General features: G+C 34.6%; 1 protein-coding gene across 2 annotated transcripts in view; it reads right to left on the reverse strand.

Moving 5' to 3' along the window:
- The window catches only part of LOC148309983 (scavenger receptor class B member 1-like), a 53,643-nt gene that overhangs the window by 15,583 nt on the left and 15,528 nt on the right, over window positions 1–22,532 (reverse strand). For both annotated transcript variants that reach the window (XR_015837455.1, XM_088259204.1), the window contains exon 3: window positions 278–369. Coding sequence is in view for 1 of the 2 variants with exons in the window: in XM_088259204.1 (XP_088115330.1) it covers window positions 278–369 (92 nt within the window). In the remaining variant the exon portion in view is untranslated. The remainder of the gene's footprint in view (window positions 1–277; window positions 370–22,532) is intronic.

The following is a 22,532-nucleotide window of genomic DNA, read 5'->3' on the forward strand; positions in this document are numbered from 1 at the left end:
CCTGGTAAATAGAGTAACTGGTATATAAACGTCTCCTTCACACACCATCAATCAGCGAGCAGCGAGAGAGAGTGAAATACAACGTTTACATTTATCCATTATAACATGAAGAAGAAATGCTGAGAAAGTACAGACTTCAAGGTGGATAGTAATTTATTAAATAAATCTATACTTTCAAAAGCATTAAACTTTAATTTTTATCGATGTTAAATATATGTTTACCATAACAAAATATAATAAAATAGTTTACTTTTTAGAAAGAAAGTAAAATACTCACAGATAATAATGTTGTGTTGAAGGTGTCCGTGAAGAGGAATGTGATGGTTCCGATAAGGCTGAGGAGGAATGTCACTACCAGGGATGTCATCACTGGAAGAAAACAGTTTAATCAGGATAGTCCTTGTAATGGTGTTATCACAGAGCTCTATTTATGTAGAGGCGAAGAATGAACGGGCATAAATAAAAAAAGTCAATGATCCAAAATAAATAAACTGAAAAAATACTTTAAAACATTTTAAGTGTCGTTGTCAATAATGGGTAGAATTGGTGAATGTCACACGCGTGTAAAGTGATCACTTAAACCAGCCTATGACGGTCGTCAGTCCAGTAAATGCCCAGACTTCCATATTCATCTTCATCTTTGATGTCTAGACACCAATAGATGTCTCTAGCGAAATTCTAGTGATTCAAGAACAAGGTTTCTAAATTGGTTAATATATACAGAACTTCCAAGAATTTGAGTAGTGTGGTTGTCAATAATGGGTAGAATTGGTGAATGTCACACGTGTGTAAAGTGATCACTTAAACCAGCCTATGACGGTCGTCAGCCCAGTAAATGCCCAGACTTCCATATTCTTCTTCATCTTTGATGATATGTGAAAAAAGAATATGAAAATAATCCAGATTTTGTGAACACACTCAAAATGTTGTAAAAAAAGTTTTGTTTGAACTAATCTGTTCGATACCGTACATCTATCTATAATGTATCGATTCTCGTGCGTCATTCCAATGTATCTAGATCTTTTGATTAATTTACAAGCTAATGTACACATTTTTTCTTTATTTAAGGTCGACAACAGGAAAAAACTGTTTAAATCAAAACATTTTTTGACACACACGAGTGATGTGGAAAACATTGTAAAAAAGAAATTAATAATTGAATATTGTGTATGATCGGTGACAAGAATATCTGAATATTATAATATACGAGGTCTGTTCAAAAAGTATCCGACTTTTATTCATAAAAATTTCTCCTCTAAGGGTCCCCCCTTCAATTTATCCTCAGAAAGGAGCCCAAAACCTTCTCCTCTAAGGGTCCCCCCTTCAATTTATCCTCAGAAAGGAGCCCAAAACCTTCTCCTCTAAGGGTCCCCCCTTCAATTTATCCGCAGGAAGGAGCCCAAAACCTTCTCCTCTAAGGGTCCCCCCTTCAATTTATCCTCAGAAAGGAGCCCAAAACCTTCTCCTCTAAGGGTCCCCCCTTCAATTTATCCTCAGAAATTAGTCCCCCCTTCAATTAATCCTAAGAAAACACGAGTGATGTGTGGAAAACATTGTAAAAAAGAAACTAATAATTGAATATTGTGTATGATCGGTGACAAGAATATCTGAATATTATAATATACGAGGTCTGTTCAAAAAGTATCAGACTTTTATTCATAAAAACTTCTCCTCTAAGGGTCCCCTCTTCAATTTATCCTCAGAAAGGAGCCCAAAACCTTCTCCTCTAAGGGTCCCCCCTTCAATTTATCCTCAGAAAGGAGCCCAAAACCTTCTCCTCTAAGGGTCCCTCCTTCAATTTATCCGCAGGAAGGAGCCCAAAACCTTCTCCTCTAAGGGTCCCCCCTTCAATTTATCCTCAGAAAGGAGCCCAAAACCTTCTCCTCTAAGGGTCCCCCCTTCAATTTATCCTCAGAAAGGAGCCCGAAACCTTCTCCTCTAAGAAAACACGAGTGATGTGTGGTAAACATTGTAAAAAAGAAATGAATAATTGAATATTGTGTATGATCGGTGACAAGAATATCTGAATATTATAATATACGAGGTCTGTTCAAAAAGTATCCGACTTTTATTCATAAAAACAACATTTATTCTTACTCATTACTTATAACCCTTATCCGCACCCAATGGTGCATAGGGCACTGCATCGAATTAACGCAGTGTTATCTTGATCATTACTTACATGACGGCAAAGTGATCACTCTTGCGCTTCAGGAACCAGTCCAGTGTAATATTAAATAAATATTTAGTGTAAAATCACAATTTTTTATTTCCCCCCCCTTGAGAATCGAACCCAGGACCTCAAGCACGGTAGCTAAACACGCTGACCATTACACCACGGAGGCGGACATTTATTCATATACAATTAAATGACAATAATCCCCTTCAAGCTGTTGTATTGTGCATATGTAAGTATGCAGGAGCCGTAATAATCGTCGGGTATGTATGAGGAGGTGCATGAATGTAGAAGAGGCGAAGAATGTTTGCAAAGACAGTGTGGTGTGGCGTTCGATTCTCCCTACCTACACCTGCGGGGCAGCGGCGTGATGGTTAGTTAGTTATATATAAATATATGTACAGATTTGCATTTTAAGAATTTTTTGTGCAATATTGGAAATGTAACTTTTTTATGAAGACATCCACAACTCGCTCACTCCTTTCAAGAACGTCATAAATCAAAAATCGACAATTTTCAGTTATGCATGTTTTCAGAATGTCCAGAAAATGTACTATATCCCAGCAAAAGAGGCATATTTTTAACATAATATTTACCCGCTGCAGGGCAGAAAGTGTTGTTTTTTCATTTTGAAGAAAAGGTATTGTTTAATTATTTTTTTTTTAAAACTAAATATTTTTCAAATGGAGAAAAAACCTTCAGGTTTTGCCTAAAAAGATCTGTTGCACAGTAAAAAGTTCAATAAGTGGCTTGATATTTATTTTTGATACATTGTGTTATGTTTTTAAACTTTAAAAACATTCTCATGAAAAATGAAGTTTTTTTATTTATGACGTTCTTGAAAGGAGTGAGGGAACTGTCAACATGGATTCGTAGCACAGAAGTGGCTAATGACCTACCATTATGTTGGCGTGTTTTCATTAGATAATTGTGTCGCCTACTTTCAAAATCCGCCAGATCCATGTGAGTCGATTTTACAAAAAATGCAAAATTCTCCGGGTAATATTTATATTTCAAAGATTTATCTATCTTTAGATAAAATATTATGAAACAGAGAATTTTCCCGTTTATTTGGATTTTTTTCAGTATTTAAAAATAAAACACGAGATACCATCCGATAATGACGTCATCATAATTTTTTACCTATCCTCGCTCTCTGATTGGACGACATGGGTCAGAAAGCAAGTTGTATGAATATAATAATAATAATAAAACCCTTATCCGCACCCCAATGGTGCATAGGGCACTGCTTCATATAAACTCAGTGTTATCTTGATCGTTTTACACATGAAGGAAAGGTGATCAGCCCTCCGCTTCAGGTACCAGTCCATGGTAATATTGAATAAATATTACAGTGAAAAAATCACTTATATTTATTTGACCCCCCTCCTGGGAATCGAATCTGGGACCTCCAGAACGGTAGCCGAGCGTGCTGACCATTACACTACGGAGGCAGACAAATTTATGAAAATAGCGGAATTTAAAATACAACGCTGTTTTTAAGTATTTTTTAGCAGGGTGTTCAAGTATTTACATATTTTAAGCAATTTAATTTCTGTCCGCCTCCGTAGTGTAATGGTCAGCATGCTCGGCTACCGTTCTGGAGGTCCCGGATTCGATTCCCAGGGGGGTTTTAATAAATATAAGTGATTTTTTCACTCTAATATTTATTCAATATTACCCTGGACTGGTACCTGAAGTGGAGGGCTGATCACCTTTCCTTTATGTGTAATCGATCGAGATAATACTGCGTTTATATGAAGCAGTGCCCTATGCACCATTGGGGTGCGGTAAGGGATTTATTAAGCAATTTAACCCACAGTTGGCATTCCGATAGAGTATTTATGTTAAAATCTTATAAAAATGGATCTGGCGTATTTTGAAAGTAGACGACACAATTGCTCCTATTTGTGAATCTCCGGTATTGTGACCGAGCGAGTGATGAGTCGCAGCGGAATCACGCGACCATTGTCAGACGGGAGGAATATCTAATTTAACATACTCAACATATAAAGGATTGTGTTAGACTCGTCAAGTGTTTATAACAGCCGATATAATCAATATTTTCATTCATCATTTTCTTGTGGAAAATTCGTCTTCGTAAATACGTTGTTTTCGTAAGTTGGTAATGAATGACATCATTATCTCTGCCTACTCCAGTATTATCCGGCGTTATGGTTAGTTAGTTTGTTAGTTAGGGTATGATTTACTGGGCTAATGACCTATCAGACTGGTCAAGTGATCACTTTATTCACGTGTAACATTCATCTTTCTACCCATGAATAATTTTGAATGGCTAAAATAATTTTATTTATAATTATGAAAGAAATATTTTATACCCTTTCTACAAAAATATCCTTACCTGTTATGTAGAAGGATTTAAAGAAAATTCAGTTAAATTCAATATTTAAAAAAAAATAAGTGGTACATTTTTTTCTTATTTTATACGTTATTTTCGTAAGTTGGCAATGAATGACGTCACAGAAACGTTGGAGTTATTTTAATATTGGTAACATTGCTTAATTTTTGGCGGCTCTATTCGTTGATGTCTATGGTCCACCCTCCCACCCCCCTTCCCCACATATTTGTATGACACAAATGGTAGTGTAGTGGTAAACAAACAATTCACACTACTACTATAACCGCAGACAATAAATCATATGACGTCATAAAACGTTCGATGACGGAAATTTGATGACGTATGCGAACGCACGTTTTTCGTTTTATTCAAATATGTAAAGTTTAAACCTTCATATCTCCCTTAGTTCTCTACAGATTTCAATAAGAATGCTACCGATAGTCTTGTGATTTTTCATGTTGATTTATTAGCCAATAAACCAACATCGTGACAAAAATCTATTGCTCCCATTTCGCTCACTCCTTTCAAGAACGTCACAAATCAAAAAACTTGATTTTTCAGGAGAAGGTTTTTAAAGTTCAAAAATATAACACAATGTATTAAAAATAAATATCAAGCCACTTATTGAACTTTTTATTGTGCAACAGATCTTTTTAGGTAAAACCTGAAGGTTTTTTCTCCATTTGAAAAATATTTTGTATATTTAAAAAAATAATTAAACAATACCTTTTCTTCAAAACGCAAAAACAACACTTTCTGCCCTGTAGCGGGTAAATATTAAGTTAAAAATATGCCTTTTTTGCTGGGATATACATAGTATATTTTCGAGGCATTCCGAAAACATGCGCAACTGAAAATTGTCGATTTTTTATTTATGACGTTCTTGAAAGGAGTGAGCGATTTGTGAATCTTCGGCATTGCGACCGTGTAAGGGTTAAGTCGCAGTGGAATCACGCGACCAATTGAAGGTTAAATCTAACTTATATTATAACTTATCTAGACTTTACATTGTAATCATGACTGACCCAAGATAACATAATTCTAAGTTCTGTCAAAATCTTCATAAATACAATTTCCAATAACGTTTTAAATTCTTGTCAAATATTTCAAATAAATTAATTAAAAAATTATATTGTAACATTTGTTACAAGAATTTTATTTATTACAGTTGAACTCGGTTATTACGAGCACGGATATAGCGAGATCTCGGATATAACGAGGAAGCATTCGTTGACATTTTGGTTTTTGATTTTCACGAGCAAATTCAGTCGGTCCCTTCATCCTCGCTATAACCGAGTTCGACTGTATTTCATTTTTACTAGTGAATATTTCATTTACATATCTTGAATCAGGTCAGCAGGCTTGGCTACGGTATCGGAGGTCCCGGGTTCGATTCCCAGGGAGGGGTTATAATAAATACAAGTGATTTCACTCTAATATATATATATTAGAGTGAAATCACTTGTATACTTATATAAGTGTACAAGTGTGTACTTATATAAGTATGTATATATATATATATATTTTGAATTACCTAACGTCCAAGTGACTCTGAAATCTAGCTACGGCTTATGCAACACCGTTTATCATGTCCCTACTCAGGCTTCAACTTTATAAGTTTCACAGCCTATGCCTACTCGTGAGAGGGTTTACTCTTTACGTTTAAAGTTACTATAATTTCATGTAATTCATGAGTGAAAATTCTAGGCAAAAACACTCGCTCTAATATTTATACAATATTACCCTGGACTGGTACCTAAAGCGGAGGGCTGATCACCTTTCCTTCATATGTTAAGAACAAGATAACACTGCGTCTATATGATGCAGTGCCCTATGCACCATTGGGTGCGGATAAGGGTTTGATGATGATTTTATAGTGATTTTAAAACAAAGTTACATTTTAATTATGAAATGGAAAATGACAAAGTTGGTGCTTCAAATATAAATGATAATAAAAAAACTAGTTTTTTTCATCGTTTCTAACCTCTTCCTTGTATTGAAAATGTCAAAAAAAAAAAATATGTTGCATTACCTAATGTCCAAGTGACTCTGAAATCTAGTTACGGCTTATGCAACGCCGCTTATCATGACCCTACTCAGGCTTCAACTTTTTAAGTTTCATGGCCTATGCCTACCCGTGAGTGGATTTACTCTTTATGTTTAAAGTTACTATAATTTAATGTCCGTCATTTTTTGTCCGCCTCCGTAGTGTAATGGTCAGCACGCTCGGCTACCGTTCTGGAGGTCCCGGGTTCGATTCCCAAGGGGGGTCAAATAAATATTAGTGATTTTTTCACTGTCATATTTATTCAATATTACCCTGGACTGGTACCTGAAGCGGAGGGCTGATCACCTTTCCTTCATGTGTAAACGATCAAGATAACACTGCGTTTATATGACGCAGTGCCCTATGCACCATTGGGGTGCGGATAAGGGTTTTATTATTATATTTTATTATAATTTCATGTAATTCATGAGTGAAAATTTTAGGCAAGAACACTAGCAAATTTCAAAAAAATCGTAAGAATCTAAATAAGTCAGTGCTTCAAATATAAATGATAATAAAATACTAATTTTTTCATCGTTTCTAACCTCTTCCTTAAGTATTAAAGATGTCAAAATTTCAAAAAAACCTTGAATATTGAAATAAGAATTGAAACAAGTCAGAGATAATGTTTCTATGGTCAAAACTGCCAACTTGACGAATCAGACCTTTTGAAAAAAAGATGATTCCTTGAGTAATAAATGTTCCACGCGGCCAGCTAGTGTTTTTGCCTAGAATTTTCACTCATGAATTACATGAAGTTATAGTAACTTTAAACATAAAGAGTGAATCCACTCACGAGTAGGCATAGGCTATAAAACTTAAAAAGCCTGAGTAGGGTCATGATTAGTGGCGTCGCATAAGCCGTAGCTAGATTTCAGAGTCACTTGGACGTTGGGTAATTTTAAAAAAATGTATTTCTATGGTAGGTAGGTACCTCTACGTAAACTTCCTGTCGAAACGTACATTAACATGACACCGTAACCTTTTATCTATGCTTCAAGGAACGGGTAGGTACTTCGTAAAACAACACATCCGAGATAAGGAAAAATTGTAGATTTCAGCATTCAAATTAAACCATCGGATTCTGCAATTTTCATTTTCATTTACATGTTTAGTATGTATATCGCTCGCTCCTTTCAAGAACGTCATAAATCAAAAATCGCCAATTTTCAGTTGTGCATGTTTTCGGAATGCCTAGAAAATGTACTAAATCCCAGCAAGAGGCATATTTTTAACTTAATATTTACCCGCTACAGGGCAGAAAGTGTTGTTTTTGCATTTTGAAGAAGAGGTATTGTTTAACTATTTTTTTTAAATATACAAAATATTTTTCAAATGGAGAAAAAACCTCCAGGTTTTACCTAAAAAGATCTGTTGCACAATAAAAACATCAATAAGTGGCTTGATATTTATTTTTAATACATTGTATTATATTCTTAAACTTTAAAAACGTTCTCCTGAAAAATTAAGTTTTTATTTTTATTTATGACGTTCTTGAAAGGAGTGAGCGATATGTGTGTCGGGTTGTGGTCCCGTGGACTGCGGTCGCGGACTCTTTAGTCTGAGTTTCTCGGTTCGAACCCACTCGGCCACAATTTGATACCTATTTCTAATAATGAGCCACCCAGGCTCACAGAAATAGTAAGAAATTGAAATATTTGTGTAAATAATAAAAAAGCACAAATATTACTCTTTAAAAAAAAAAAACAAAAAAATTGTATAAAAAATGTACTTACGGCTCATGACTTTAGCAGATAATTTGTTATCGGAAGACAGATATGACTTTGAAAGTAGGTACCTAAAATGAATTATATAGTTTCCCCTTATGCATATTTTTAATTAAAATATTTTAAATCTTCAACGTCATAGCACAAAAAGTGTCGTGAAAAGTAGCTTTGGTCTTTAAATTATTATTTAAAAAAAATATATTTATTTCCATATTTCACTATACGAAGAATTACAATAATTTTCCCGTGCCTAGGGCACATTTTACAATGAATTGATGAACAACGAAATGATAAGATGAAGAAAAATGTGGAAGTTTAAGTATTCACATAACATATCGCTCACTCCTTTCAACAACGTCAAATATCAAAAAACTTGATTTTTCAGGAGATCGTTTTTAAAGTTTAAAAATATAATAAAATGTATTAAAAATAAATATCAAGCCACTTATTGAACTTTGTGCAACAGATCTTTTTAGGTGAAACCTGAAGGTTTTTTCTCCATTTGAAAAATATGTAGTATATTTTTTTAAAAATAAACAATACATTTTCTTCAAAATGCAAAAACAACACATTCTGCCCTGTAGCGAGTAAATATTAAGTTTAAAAAATTTACCGCTTTTCCTGGGATATAGTACATTTTCTGGGCGTTCCGAAAATATTCTCAACTGAAAATTGACGATTTTTTATATATGACATTGTTGAAAGGAGTGAGCGATATGTAATAGTTTTGGAAGCGGTTGTCAGCGTTTCCAGAATGGAGAGGGGTTATCTCCGTATTGACCTTTTCGTCTGTACGAATGATTTTAGCTGATTATCCTGACTTGGTTGTTTTTCATTGACGTTCGGTTGGTAACGCAATATCACGCCATGTCGCGTCTCTCGACGATAAAGGAGGTACCTATCAGGGGTATGCTTTGATTGTTTTGTGAAAGGAGCTGATAAAAACAACAACAAAAAAACAAGAAAATGTAAGTATGTATTTAATATGAGAGGCAAAATAAAGTGCCGCTTCAATATTCAAATGGGTTTGAGCATTGGTTGATAAAACTCAAGATTTGAGATGCAGGGGCGTGCATTCCATATAGGCAGAAAAAAACCAATGCTCAAACCATCTCAAGTTTGAGATGGTTTGAGCATTGGTTGAAACACTCAAAACTTGAGATGGTTTGAGCATTGGTGGAAAAACTCAAGATTTGAGATGCAGGGGCGTGCATTCCATATAGGCAGAAAAACCAATGCTCAAACCATCTCAAGTTTGAGATGGTTTAAGCATTGGTTGGAACACTCAAAACTTGAGATGGTTTGAGCATTGGTGGAAATACTCAAGATTTGAGATGCAGGGGCGTGCATTCCATATAGGCAGAAAATACAATGCTCAAACCATCTCAAGTTTGAGATGGTTTAAGCATTGGTTGGAACACTCAAAACTTGAGATGGTTTGAGCATTGGTGGAAAAACTCAAGATTTGAGATGCAGGGGAGTGCATTCCATATAGACAGAGAAAACCAATGCTCAAACCATCTCGAGTTTGAGATGGTTTGAGCATTGGTTGAAACACTCAAAACTTGGGATGGTTTAAGCATTGGTGGAAAAACTCAAGATTTGAGATGCAGGGGCGTGCATTCCATATAGACAGAGAAAACCAATGCTCAAACCATCTCAAACTTGAGATGGTTTGAGCATTGGTTGAAACACTCAAAACTTGAGATGGTTTGAGCATTGGTGGAAAAACTCAAGATTTGAGATAGTTTGAGCATTGGTTGAAAAACGGATAAATTTGAATTTGAGAATGAATTCTGTATTTACCCCTTAACATTTTTAACATAGTTTTATTATTATATATTATCCGCAAAAATGTTGCTAGTTACAAAAATAACCTTTCTTGATAAAAAATTAATATATAATTTATTAATATATAAAAAAATACAGTAGGTACCAAAGGAAAAAAAATTATCCGATACCCTATCATGTTAATAAGTGCATAATAAATAAAGCGTTGAACCGCCATATCATTCAATGTTCAAATGCAAACTTAATTCAACTGTTCATGTGTAACATTCACCATTTTACCCATACATCTAACATTTTACCCACACATCTCTCCTACATTTTTTTATTAACATAAATTGTATACATAAATATTTAAATCACAATTTTAAACATATCGCTCACTCCTTTCAAGAACGTCATAAATCAAAAATCGTCAATTTTCAGTTGTGCATGTTTTCGGAATGCCCAAAAAATTTACTATATCCCAGCAAAAGCGGCATATTTTTAACTTAATATTTACCCGCTACAGGGCAGAAAGTGTTGTTTTTGCATTTGGAAGAAAAGGTATTGTTTGGTTAATTTTTTAAAAATAATTAATATTTTTCAAATGGAGAAAAAACCTTCAGGTTTTACCTAAAAAAATCTGTTGCTCAGTAAAAAGTTCAATAAGTGGCTTGATATTTATTTTTAATGTATTGTATTATATTTTTAAACTTTAAAAACGTTCTCCTGAAAAATCAAGTTTTTATTTATTTATGACGTTCTTGAAAGGAGTGAGCGATATACGGCTCTAAGGAGCATATCTGTCAACGAGATAGAATAAGGAATACCAGGATAAGGGAAATATGCGAGATGGAAGATGTCGTTAGGTGGGGAAGGCGACGAAGGGGACAATGGTATGCGCGTGTGAAGAGAAGGGAACCATCCAGACTCCCCCACATTGCAATGCACGGCTTAACTCAAGGTAGACCACCAAAGAGAAGGATTTACGGCTGGGAATCGACATCGCAGGAGGCTGATCCCTCTTAACCTCTAAGCTGCTCGATTTCGAGTGTCAAACTTTCCGTCCCGTGCTGGATTATTTTACATTACAATATTTTTGACAAAAAAGCATATTTTTGCCTATTTTTTGTAGTGAAACATATTTTGGATATCCATCATAGATGTTCACAGTACACAATGCACTTTACTTATTATGTTTTTATGGTGTATTTACACAAAAATATTAACATTTACGGACTCGCGGCCTAAAGTATGGCGGCTGTATAGAAGACGCGGCTGTCGTATCTGCGGAGCACGAGCCGACCGGAAGTATTCACGATAAAGTTGACACTAAATTAAAATAATTTTGATATTTTATGACAGTAAATCAAAGAGAACTAATTCATCCATGCCTCGAACCAAATTTAAGTGCAAAAAATTATCCATAGGTGTTGATGTAAGTACGTAAAGTTGAAAAACGACTATGCATGCGATCCGCAGTCAACGGTACTTCTATAAAAAACGACAATAGATGCGATCCGCAGCTTACGGGTTAAAAACAGGCCACAAGGCCTACAAGAACAACATTGAAAGCTGTCCCACCGTATGCCCAGATCTGATACAGAAGCATCTAGGCTTCCCGACAGATCTGCTCTTGCAAAGCAATTTTTTTTTAAACTAAGTTGCGAAATTTATTGAAAATGTGAAACAATATGAAATTGTAACCCGATTTTACCGTGAATTTACATTTAAAAGCTTTCAATATACCTGTCACTGCCAATCTAAATAAATACAAGATTGTAAGTCAGTCACCAAATTTTCTAGAAGTACCCCGGTGTAGGCAGTGAAAGGGATTAGTGTTTAGTTCAATTAGTCAGCTAGATCCGATTCCGACTCGACGTTGGCCGGTTCACAGACGCACACAACCCCGACCAGCACAGCAGACAGACACGGAACAGTACAAGAACAGGAAGAAGAAGAAGATGTGCTACAAAATTGTTCCTGTGCGTGTGTGCCGAGGCACACTGGTGTAGGTACCGTGGTAATAAGTTGGTATGCCGCGGATAAAAGTCTGTTTTTTGTGAAAATAACACAATCGCTCCAAATTTTGATTGCCTGTGCTCAGTTAAGTACGCACACATTTCGTATTAAACATAATATGTTAAATAATAATTAAAAAAACCTTTTCTGCAAACCAATGGTGCATAGGGCACTGCGTTATATAAACTCAGTGTTATCTTGATCGTTTACACACGAAGGAAAGGTGATCAGCCCAGGTACCAGTCCAGGGTAATATTGAATATATGTAACAGTGAAAAAATCTTACAATACTTTTTTTTGACATCTCATCAAAGATGAAGAAGAATATGGAAGTCTGGGCATTTATGGGTTTGATGTCTGTCATAGGCTGGTTCAAGTGATCACTTTACACACGTGTAACATTCACCAATGCTACCCATTATTGACAACCATACTACTCGAATTCTTTGAAGTTCTATATACATGAACCAATTTTGAAACATTGTTATTGAATCTCAGAACTTTACTAGAGACATCTATTGGTGACATGAAAAGAAGCTTTTTTACTGAGCAGAAACTCTTTTATGCCCAGACCTCCATATTCTTCTTCATCTGTGATGAGATGTCAAAAAATAATATAAAAAATAACTCAACTTTTTTGAAACATTGTTATTGAATCACTAGAACTTCACTAGAGACATCTATTGGTGAGATGAAAAAGTAAATAAGTTTAATAAAATTAATTAACGTTGTTTTCATCACTTTTTTTATTAATACAATTAACCTACCGGTTTCGACAATACCTTGTCATCATCAGGGTTTATTTTAAATAAAAAACATTAAAATACTATCACCAAAAACTTCCACACACTTTTTTAAGGTTTTGGTGAGAGTATTTTAATGTTTTTAATGTTTTTTTTATTTTAAATAAACCCTGATGATGACAAGGTATTGTCGAAACCAGTAGGTTAAATTGTTTTAATAAAAAAGTGGTGAAAATAAAGTTAATTAATTTTATAAAGTTTATAAAATTTGCCACAAAGTACCTGCGGAAAACATTCAAGAAAAAAATATAATAATAATATGAAAAATAACTGCGATAGTTGGTGATAATCCAGATTTGTGAACAAGTATTCGGACACATTCAAAATTTTGTACTACAATTCGCTCCATTCGCCAGGAACTACGCTTGGATGGCTTAACTCTGGCCAATATCTGTACCCGACGGATTCTCCAGTTCTTTGGACACGTTGCGCGTGGCAACGAGGATAGCCTGAAACGACTAGTTGTGATCGGTAGCCTGGAGGGAAAGAGAGGGAGAGGAAGATCCCCACACGATGGACCGATCAAATTAAGGCAGCAGCAGGCACCTCGGTGGTTGGAGCGCTACGCGCAGCGCAGTCAAGGGACAACTGGAGAAGAGTCATTGCTTCTGCAAGGGTCACAACAGAGGAATAAGACGGAGAAGAAGTACTACAATACTGTTTTGTCGTTTGAAAAGCATTACTTTTTTGTACTGGGAAGTCACTAGAGTGAAGATTTTTAGGCAATTTTATCGTGCTGTTATTTGTGTAGTAAAAATTGATGGTTGTTATTAAAGGTTAGTCCAGATAATCAAGGTTATCGACAAATCGTCGCCCAGACTGGGCGAGTAGCTGCGCGTCTAGACGGGAAATAATGGCCGACGTGCGAGTGCTACATCTCTCGTGTAATATGTACATATAGGTACACACCAGCGGTCGGGGAACCGTGGTAAATTACCCCAAATGGGGTAAAAATGATTTTTTAAGGTAATAAGAAAGTTTTTTCTGGTTAGCTATTTGATAAACGTGTTTGTATTTTTACAAACTTAATTCAGAAATCGATTAAACGCCGAAGACTATTCAAATTGCACTCACATCAAAAAGTCCCAATTTTGAAGTAATTTATCAAACATGAAGCAACATCGTCATATATTCAACAACGTCATATATCAAAAATCGACAATTTTCAGCTGTGTATATTTTTGGAATGCCCAGAAAATGCACTATATCCCAGCAAAAGCGGCATATTTTGAAATTATAATTTACCCGCTACAGGGCAGAAACTGTTGTTTTTGCATTTTGTAAAAAAATATTGTTAATATTTTTTTAAATATACTAAATATTTTTCAAATGGAGTAAAAACTTTCAGGTTACCTAAAAAGATCTGTTGCACAGTAAAAAGTTCAATAAGTTGCTTGATACAGTATTTATTTTTAATACATTGTGTTATATTTTTAAACTTTAAAAACGATCTCCTGAAAAATCAAGTTTTTTGATTTATGACGTTATTGAAAAGATATTTAAAAAAAAATTAAACAATACCTTTTCTTCAAAATTCAAAAACAACATATTCTGCCCTGTGGCGGGTAAATATTAAGTTAAAAATATGCCGCTTTTTCTGGGATATAGTACATTTTCTAGGCATTCCGTAAACATGCACAACTGAAAATTGACGATTTTTGATTTATGACGTTCTTGAAAGGAGTGAGCATATTGGTGTCGTGCAGCGATGGCAACAAAAGCTTGTATTTACACGTTATTGCCACCCACGTTTTCGCCCTCATAAAGCTCCGTAAGTAATTAATTACCACTATAAAACAAGGATAACACGTTGAAAATCTCTACTTAGGTCCGGGCAGGTTAATATATGGTGGCAGTAAAAGCCCACGAATGTATTTGGCTGATCAGACGCTATTTGCAGAATTGCAACCTGGTGACCATGAATACACAGGAATTCCCCATCCTGGCAAGGTTACAGAGAGGAAGCTTAATTTTGAGCAGCCTTGCGAGCACTTTTGCTCATAAGGAAAATTCGAGGTTCACCAAAACTTGATATTAAAAAAGCACACGGGATAACATTTATTAAAATTGAAATCGATTATTTTATACAAAAAAATCATTTAATTTTTTGACATCTCTTCGAAGATGAAGAAGAATATGGAAGTCTGGCCATTTACGGAGCTGTTAAGAACCACAAAAATCCACTTAATGATTTATAAACCTTGTACGTAATTAGCAAGGTAAATAATAAATGCAATGGATCATTGTCAGACGGGAGGAATATCTAATTTAACATACTCAACCTATAAAGGATTGTATTAGACTCGTGAAGTGTTCATAACACCCGATATAATCAATATTTTCATTCATCACTTTCATTTGGAAAATTCGCCTTTGAAAAACGTTATTTTCGTAAGTTGGCGATGAATGACGTCACAGAAACGATGAATTATTTTAATGTTGGTGTCATTGCAAAATTATTGGCGGCTCTATTTGTTGATGTCTATAGTCCACCCTCCCACCCCCCTCCCCTCATATTTGTTTAACACAAATGGTGGTGTAGTGGTAAACAAACAATCCACACTACTACTATTACAGCTCTATAAACCATAGACAATAAACCATATGACGTCATAAAACGTTCGATGAGGGAAATTTGATGACGTATGCGAACGCACGTTTTTTGTTTAATAAAATTAACAAATGTTTTAACCTTCATATATTCTTATTTTTCTACATATTTCAATAAGAATGCTATCGATTGTCTTGTGATTTTTCATATAAATTTATTTGCCAATAATCACACATCGTGATATTTATCCATTCCCATATCAAAATAATAAAATAAAAACTCAAAGAAAATGGGTTTCGAGTTACAAGCTAACTTACGTAACTTGGGGCATGTTATTTCGCTCACTCCTTTCAAGAACGACATAAATCAAAAATCGTCAATTTTCAGTTGTGCATGTTTTCGGAATGCCCTGAAAATGTACTATATCCCAGCAAAAGAGGCATATTTTAAACTTAATATTTACTCGCTACAGGGCAGAAAGTGTCATTTTTGCATTTTGAAGAAAAGGTATTGTTTAATTATTATTTTTTTAAAACCTAAATATTTTTCAAATGGAGAAAAAACCTTCAGGTTTTGCCTAAAAAGATCTGTTGCACAGTAAAAAGTTTAATAAGTGGCTTGATATTTATTTTTAATACATTGTATTGTATTTTCAAACTTTAAAAACGTTCTCCTGAAGTCAAGTTTTTTGGTTTATGACGTTCTTGAAAGGAGTGAGCGATTTGTTCTTGATATCCTTGGACGAGTTTTTGCACATTTTAAGCTGCTTTAGATAACGCTGTACCTTTAAACTTTGCAGCGACTACGTGATAATGTTTTGTGAACCACATTTATAATAATTTAATTTGTTTATTTTTCCTTAAACAGCGTGAATTATACTGAAATAAAAAACAAGAGTTGAAAAAATCTAATGCATTAACCCTCGACTGGACTGGATGTTTATACAAACGAAACCATGTATTTTATTTATTGTTTCGACAAAAATATCGAAATCTTTTAGTACACAACCATGATACACGATTTACATACATACAACGAAGGTTTGATAGTCCCAATAATTAATTCGGGTATTTATTGATTCGGCATTAACTTTGTGGAATGAAATGATTATTTTATTAAAATTAGACACTTGAATAATCCACTTAATCGAGTTTATTTTTTATTTACGACTAGTTTCGAAAACGACAATTGTTTTCGAAACTAGTCGTAAATAAAATAAAACTCGATTAAGTGGATTATTCAAGTGTTTAATTTTAATAAAATAATAAATATGGGAGTGTTTGGACACACTCAAAATGTTGAATTTAAAATTACTGCCAGTACGTGGAATATTGTGGGCGAGTATCATCGTTGAACAAGAACCACAAAAAACTTTTGGTACATTCATCTCGAACGATCAGTTCACCAAACAGAATGACCCTCAAAAGGACTTTTGGTACGTTCATCTCCGGCGATAAGTTCACCCAACTGCGTTCAGTTCAGGGTCCTTACCCTCAAAAGGCCTTTAGCTTCAAGTCAACTCAGACGATAAGTCCACCCAACTAAATGACCCTCAAAAAGGCCTTTGTTACAAGTTATCTCGGATAATTAGTTCATCTAACGGAATAATCCTCAAAAGGGCTATTGTTACAAATTATCTCGCACAACAAATCACGATGACGATGCATAACTCAACAGAATGTTTCTCGAAAGGGTTTTTGCTATAAGTCATTACACCCAATAGAATAAACTTCAAAAGGGACTTTTACAAGTTATCTCGGGCGATAAGTTCACCCATATGAATATCACTCAAAAAGACTTTTGATCCAAGTCATCTCAGATAATCAGTTCACCTAACGAAACGGAATAAACCTCAAAAGGACCTTTGATACATTCATCTCAGGCGATAAGTTCACCCAACTGAACCCTTCTCAAGGACTTTTGGTCAAATCATTTCAGATAATCAGTTCACTCAACGGAATAAACCTAAAAAGGACATATCGGACGATAAGTTCACCCAGCGAAATGATCTTCAAATGGGCTTTTGCTATCAGTTGTATAAAGTTGTATCAGATTTTCCACTCATCCAAAGAAAGGAACTTAAAAAAGGCCATCGGTACAAGTAATCTCAGACGATCCGTTCACCCAACAGAGTAAACCAAAAAGGGGCTTTTACTACGAGTCAAATCGAACGATCTTCCAATGGGGTTTTGCTATTAGTAGTATATTACTTTCCACTCACCCAAAGAAATGAACCTTAAAAGGGCTTTTGCAACAAGTGATCTCAGATGATCCGTTCTTTTCCCTTATCTTTATCAGTATGCGTATATATAATTTAATATACCTCCAAAAAATATTGCAATTTATTTCATTTACTAAACATTCCTACTATACTTTTAACTTATCTTAATACTAGTTACGTTTTTCCTCTATAAAAAGAGACTAAGCTCCTGTGCTTGGAGAGGGACTGACTCATTGCTTATAGTTCATACTTATGAATGATTTACAACATTTTTTTCTTTGTATTATTTTGTGTGTGTGTGTGGTTTTCTCTTCAAAAAACATATTTTATTTATTTAAATTTTATATCTTCTATTTTTTTCATATCTGTAGGAAAATTATTCAACTATTTGGTTCCCAAGTACTTGAAGTTCTGTTGGAATTGTTTGGTATTGCATTTTGCTATTGTGAAATCGTTTCAGCATCTCAAAGTTCACACATTCGTGGATGCCTGGCTGTAACAGGCATCAATAGTAAAGGCAGAGGAAAGGTATTGAGATGGTATGGGCACATAGGACGCAGAGAACCTGATCATATTGTGAACCAGGCAATCGCCGTGGACCTTCCTCGTAAGACATCTAGAGGAAGACCATATAATTCATGGATGCTGCAGAGAGATAACGCGATTCGAAGGCATGGCCTAGGTGACGTTGTACATGATAGAAGGACCTAGGACTTGTGGACGAGGAGAGCTGATCCCAACAGTCTGCAAAGACGATAAGTTGGCATAGAGCCAGGAGGAAGATATATATATGTATAGGACAGGCGCCTTAGCGTAGTTAGGTAGACGCTCAACTGCGAAACTTGCGTCGCGGGTTCGATTTAATTGCAAAATGAATTCAAGAAATATTTATTTTCAATTGGTCTGGGTGTTTGTAATGTATTTTCACATATAACTTCCCTTTCCTAACTATCCTACCTGCACACAAACCCCTAAAATATAAGCTTTGCGGGTTATTCCTTTAAAAAAAACAAGGTACATACTAGAAAAATAGGTACTGGGTTGTACCTGTTTATTTAGTATGTACCTGTCCATAAAAAAAACGCAATAGCATTATTAGAACTAGTTGAATAGTAACGTAAAGCTCTTTTCATCAGAGATAGCGAACTTTTTTGAGCCTGAGCGCCAAAAAAAATATTTTCAATGTAATAATTTGTCGCGTGCCATGGAAATAAAAACAAATCAAACGTTTGTTATTTCAGATTTTTAATATAAACTAAGCATTAACTATTCATACAAGGATTTTTTTTCAATGGTGCATAGGGCACTGCATCATATAAACGCAGTGTTATCTTGATCGTTAACACACGAAGGAAAGGTGATCAGCCCTCCGCTTCAGGTACCAGTCCAGGGTAATATTAAATAAATATTAAAATAAACAATTATGAGTGAAAAAATCACTTATATTTATTAGACCCACCTCTGGGAATCGAATCCGGGACCTCCAGAACGGTAGCCGAGAGCGCTGACCATTACACTACGGAGGCGGACATTACACTACAGCTACTCTGACCATTACACTACAAAAATAATTATATACTTAAATGGCAAAAAAAACTAATAAATTTAAAATAGATTTAATCTAAAACAAATAAAAATTAGATTTTTGTTTGTAGGATGCTAGATGACACTTTTTTTATATTGGGTTCATAGCTGGTAGCTTTTTATAGAATATAAAGGGTGTCAGAATAAGTCATTAGAATCCTAGAATACTTTTTTGTTATATTTTTTTTTCATTTTCATCTTTATGTTTTTTAGTTTTTTGATAAAATCTATTACATCAGACAATAATATGTATTAACTTTTAAAAACGTCTGAGACATTACTATCTGTCATTAGAATCCTAACTGTCCATCAAACCTCCTCCCTCTACCTCCTTCCCTAAACTCCCTTCTTCCCTTGCCCTCCTTATTATCGTCTTTTGTTAATTGGTAACTGGTAATTGGTATATTAATATGTAATTTTTGTTTTTTTTTATTTAAAAAAAAACAAAAATTACATATTGTCAATTTGTAATTTATGTTTTTTAAATGTTAAAGTACCTACTATCTACCCTTTGCAAACGGCTATATATGGTATCAAACGTTTTGATCAATATCACTAGTCCGTCTTTGGTCGGTTGGAAGATATTGCTTTTTAGCAATATGCCCGCCAATGTACTTTTTATTTTCTGTACATGAAGTTTAAATAAATAAATAAAATAAACAAATAAGGATTTAAAATTTTAACGAAAAATAAATTTATAATTTATATTTGAAGCACTAACATTGTGATTTTCCATTTTATAATTAAAATGTAACTTTTAAAATGAGTATAAACATTTTATTGTAACTTAATTATAATGTGTACCGGTTTCGAAGCTAACCGCTTCTTTATCAAGACTGATCAATACTAAAACATTATCTTCTAAACAAAATTGAAAATATGCTTCTTACCTTATGTCCTTCTCATTTATTTCTTTTAAATATGCTTCTTATGCCTATTTATTATACCTGTTTATTGTTTTTATATTTTGCCATGTATTAGTTTTGGTTATTTATTTTTTTTTGTAACTTTATTATTTGTGTTCCAGTCTTGTTAACCTTAATCCCATGTCCCAAAATGAGAAATAGAAATTACTCATCGGGAATATTGTAAATATGACTTATGTATGTAATATGTAAAAAAAAAAATAATAATAATAAAATCCTAATTCTGCCACCGGACCTTTACATACATGAATGTCGTCATATCGTTCGTTTCCGTCATTTGCGAAACTAGTGACGAACAAAATACAAATAGCTATTTAATTTTTTCGATTTCTTTTTACTATTTATAAAGCTTTTTTGAATTTATTGTATAATCCCTTTTATTTTTTCCCCTCATTCGTGTACTTTGAAAAATCGTCTCTCGAGCCACCTATGGCACGCGTACCATAGGTTCGCCATCGCTGGTCTACATTGTACGTTGCTTTTTGTATCATTAACGACCAAAAAATTGTCAGACGAGTCAACAATGAACGAAATTATGTCATTTTGGCGATTTTTAATTTTTTTTTTAAAATTGCAAATGAATTGACTTCGTCCGCCTTCAAATTAGGTATTCGATATGTAGATTACTGCTCCACGGTATAATTTTTTAACCAATGAATTAAATTAACCGAGTTTCTCCAGGGTATGCTTGGCTACAATAGTTTAGAGACTAGAAGGAATGTGTATTTGATGAGGCATTTTTATCCATTGTTGCGCGGTATGATCGATAATCCTGAAATTATCCGGAACATTGGTCTGTATGTTCCCGATAGTTACCTAAGTCAACGTCGGCATAGATTGTTTCACATTCCTATACACAGGACCAACCTGCCGATGGTTATGCCTGTAGGAAGAGCTACTGCTATGCTGAACAATAGCTTGTGTTATGGAACATGTGCCTGAGGAGGTATTCCTATAAGGGATTCTTCTACCATATCCTTAACAAGAGTGTTCTTGCTTAATTTATAGTTTATTTAGTTCTTGATCTTCCTAATAGATATATCTTTAGATTCTGATTAAAAAATATTGCATATGGAAAACATGTGTTCGACCAATAGCCACTTATGGGATTGAGGCAAGAGCAGATACTTCCAGATCAAAATCTCGACTTGGAACCTCCGAGATGAAGACTGTCCGATCCATAACCGGAAACACATTGCGAGACCGAGTAAGAAATACCGACATCCGGAGCATGTGTAAGACGGAGGATATCGTGAGGTGGGGACGACAACGAAGGCGATACTGGAATGATCATGTGAACAGAATGTCAGATGACAGACCTCCACGTATCGCCCTTCAAGGAATCCCTGAAGGACGCAGACCCCCAGGCAGACCTCCGAAAAGGTGGAAAGACGGCTGGGATTCAACATCCCAAGAGCTACAAGCGGAGGCATAAACAGATCCATAGGATTTAGAAAAATAAGAAGAAGAAGAAGAATTTTTGAAGTGGTATTACACAAAGTGAAGGATGAATGATAAGGATAGTGTTATATTACCATACCACAAAGTTAACAATGCTTTTAATATAGAAAATATATGCGAATAGTACATACTTAAAGCCTAGTATTCGTTAAATAGCAACTTGATTTTCCTTAATCCCAGCTTATGTAACAACATTTGATGTAGTGTAATGGTCAGCAAGCTTGGATACCGTTCTGGAGGTTCCGGGTTCGACTCCCAGAGTAGGGGGAAAATAAATATAAGTGATTTTTTCAGTCTAATATTTATTTAATATTACCCTGGACTGGTACCTGAAGCGGACGCCTGATTACCTTTCCTTCATGTACTAACGATCAAAATAACACTGCGTTTATATGATGCAGTGCCCTATGCACCATTGTAGTGCGGAGAAGGTTTTAAAAAAAATACGAAATGGTTTATTTTTTTAAAACACCTTTTTGTATTGAAAAAATAAGTTTTTCTTCGGAATAAATATGTGATTTTGAAAAGGAAAGAGTTATTAAAAGGTAAGCAGTTAAAAAAAAACATGTATACATATTTTTTCTATACATACTGTAAAAAATAAAAAAAATATACAATACACATTTCTAAAATAAATCGGCGTGGAAAGACGTGTTACCTCTTTGGCGGTTGGCCAGCGAATGAGTTCTATCTGTGCGAATATCCCCTAAAAATGGCACAAAATCTTTGCTTTTGAGTTAGCTAGGTGCTGCCCTCTTAAGAGATTGAATGATTGGAAGAAAAATGGAATAAGTGTTGCCAATCTAGAGAATTGACCTCTTAATGCGACAGGGCAACGATTGTAGGCGTGACACACGTTTAATACACAAATAAAAATATCTCATA

The sequence above is a fragment of the Brachycentrus maculatus genome, unplaced genomic scaffold (genome assembly GCF_059751285.1).
Source record: "Brachycentrus maculatus isolate JH-2025_06_01 unplaced genomic scaffold, ASM5975128v1 h1tg000114l, whole genome shotgun sequence".
Taxonomy (NCBI): Eukaryota; Metazoa; Arthropoda; class Insecta; order Trichoptera; family Brachycentridae; genus Brachycentrus; species Brachycentrus maculatus.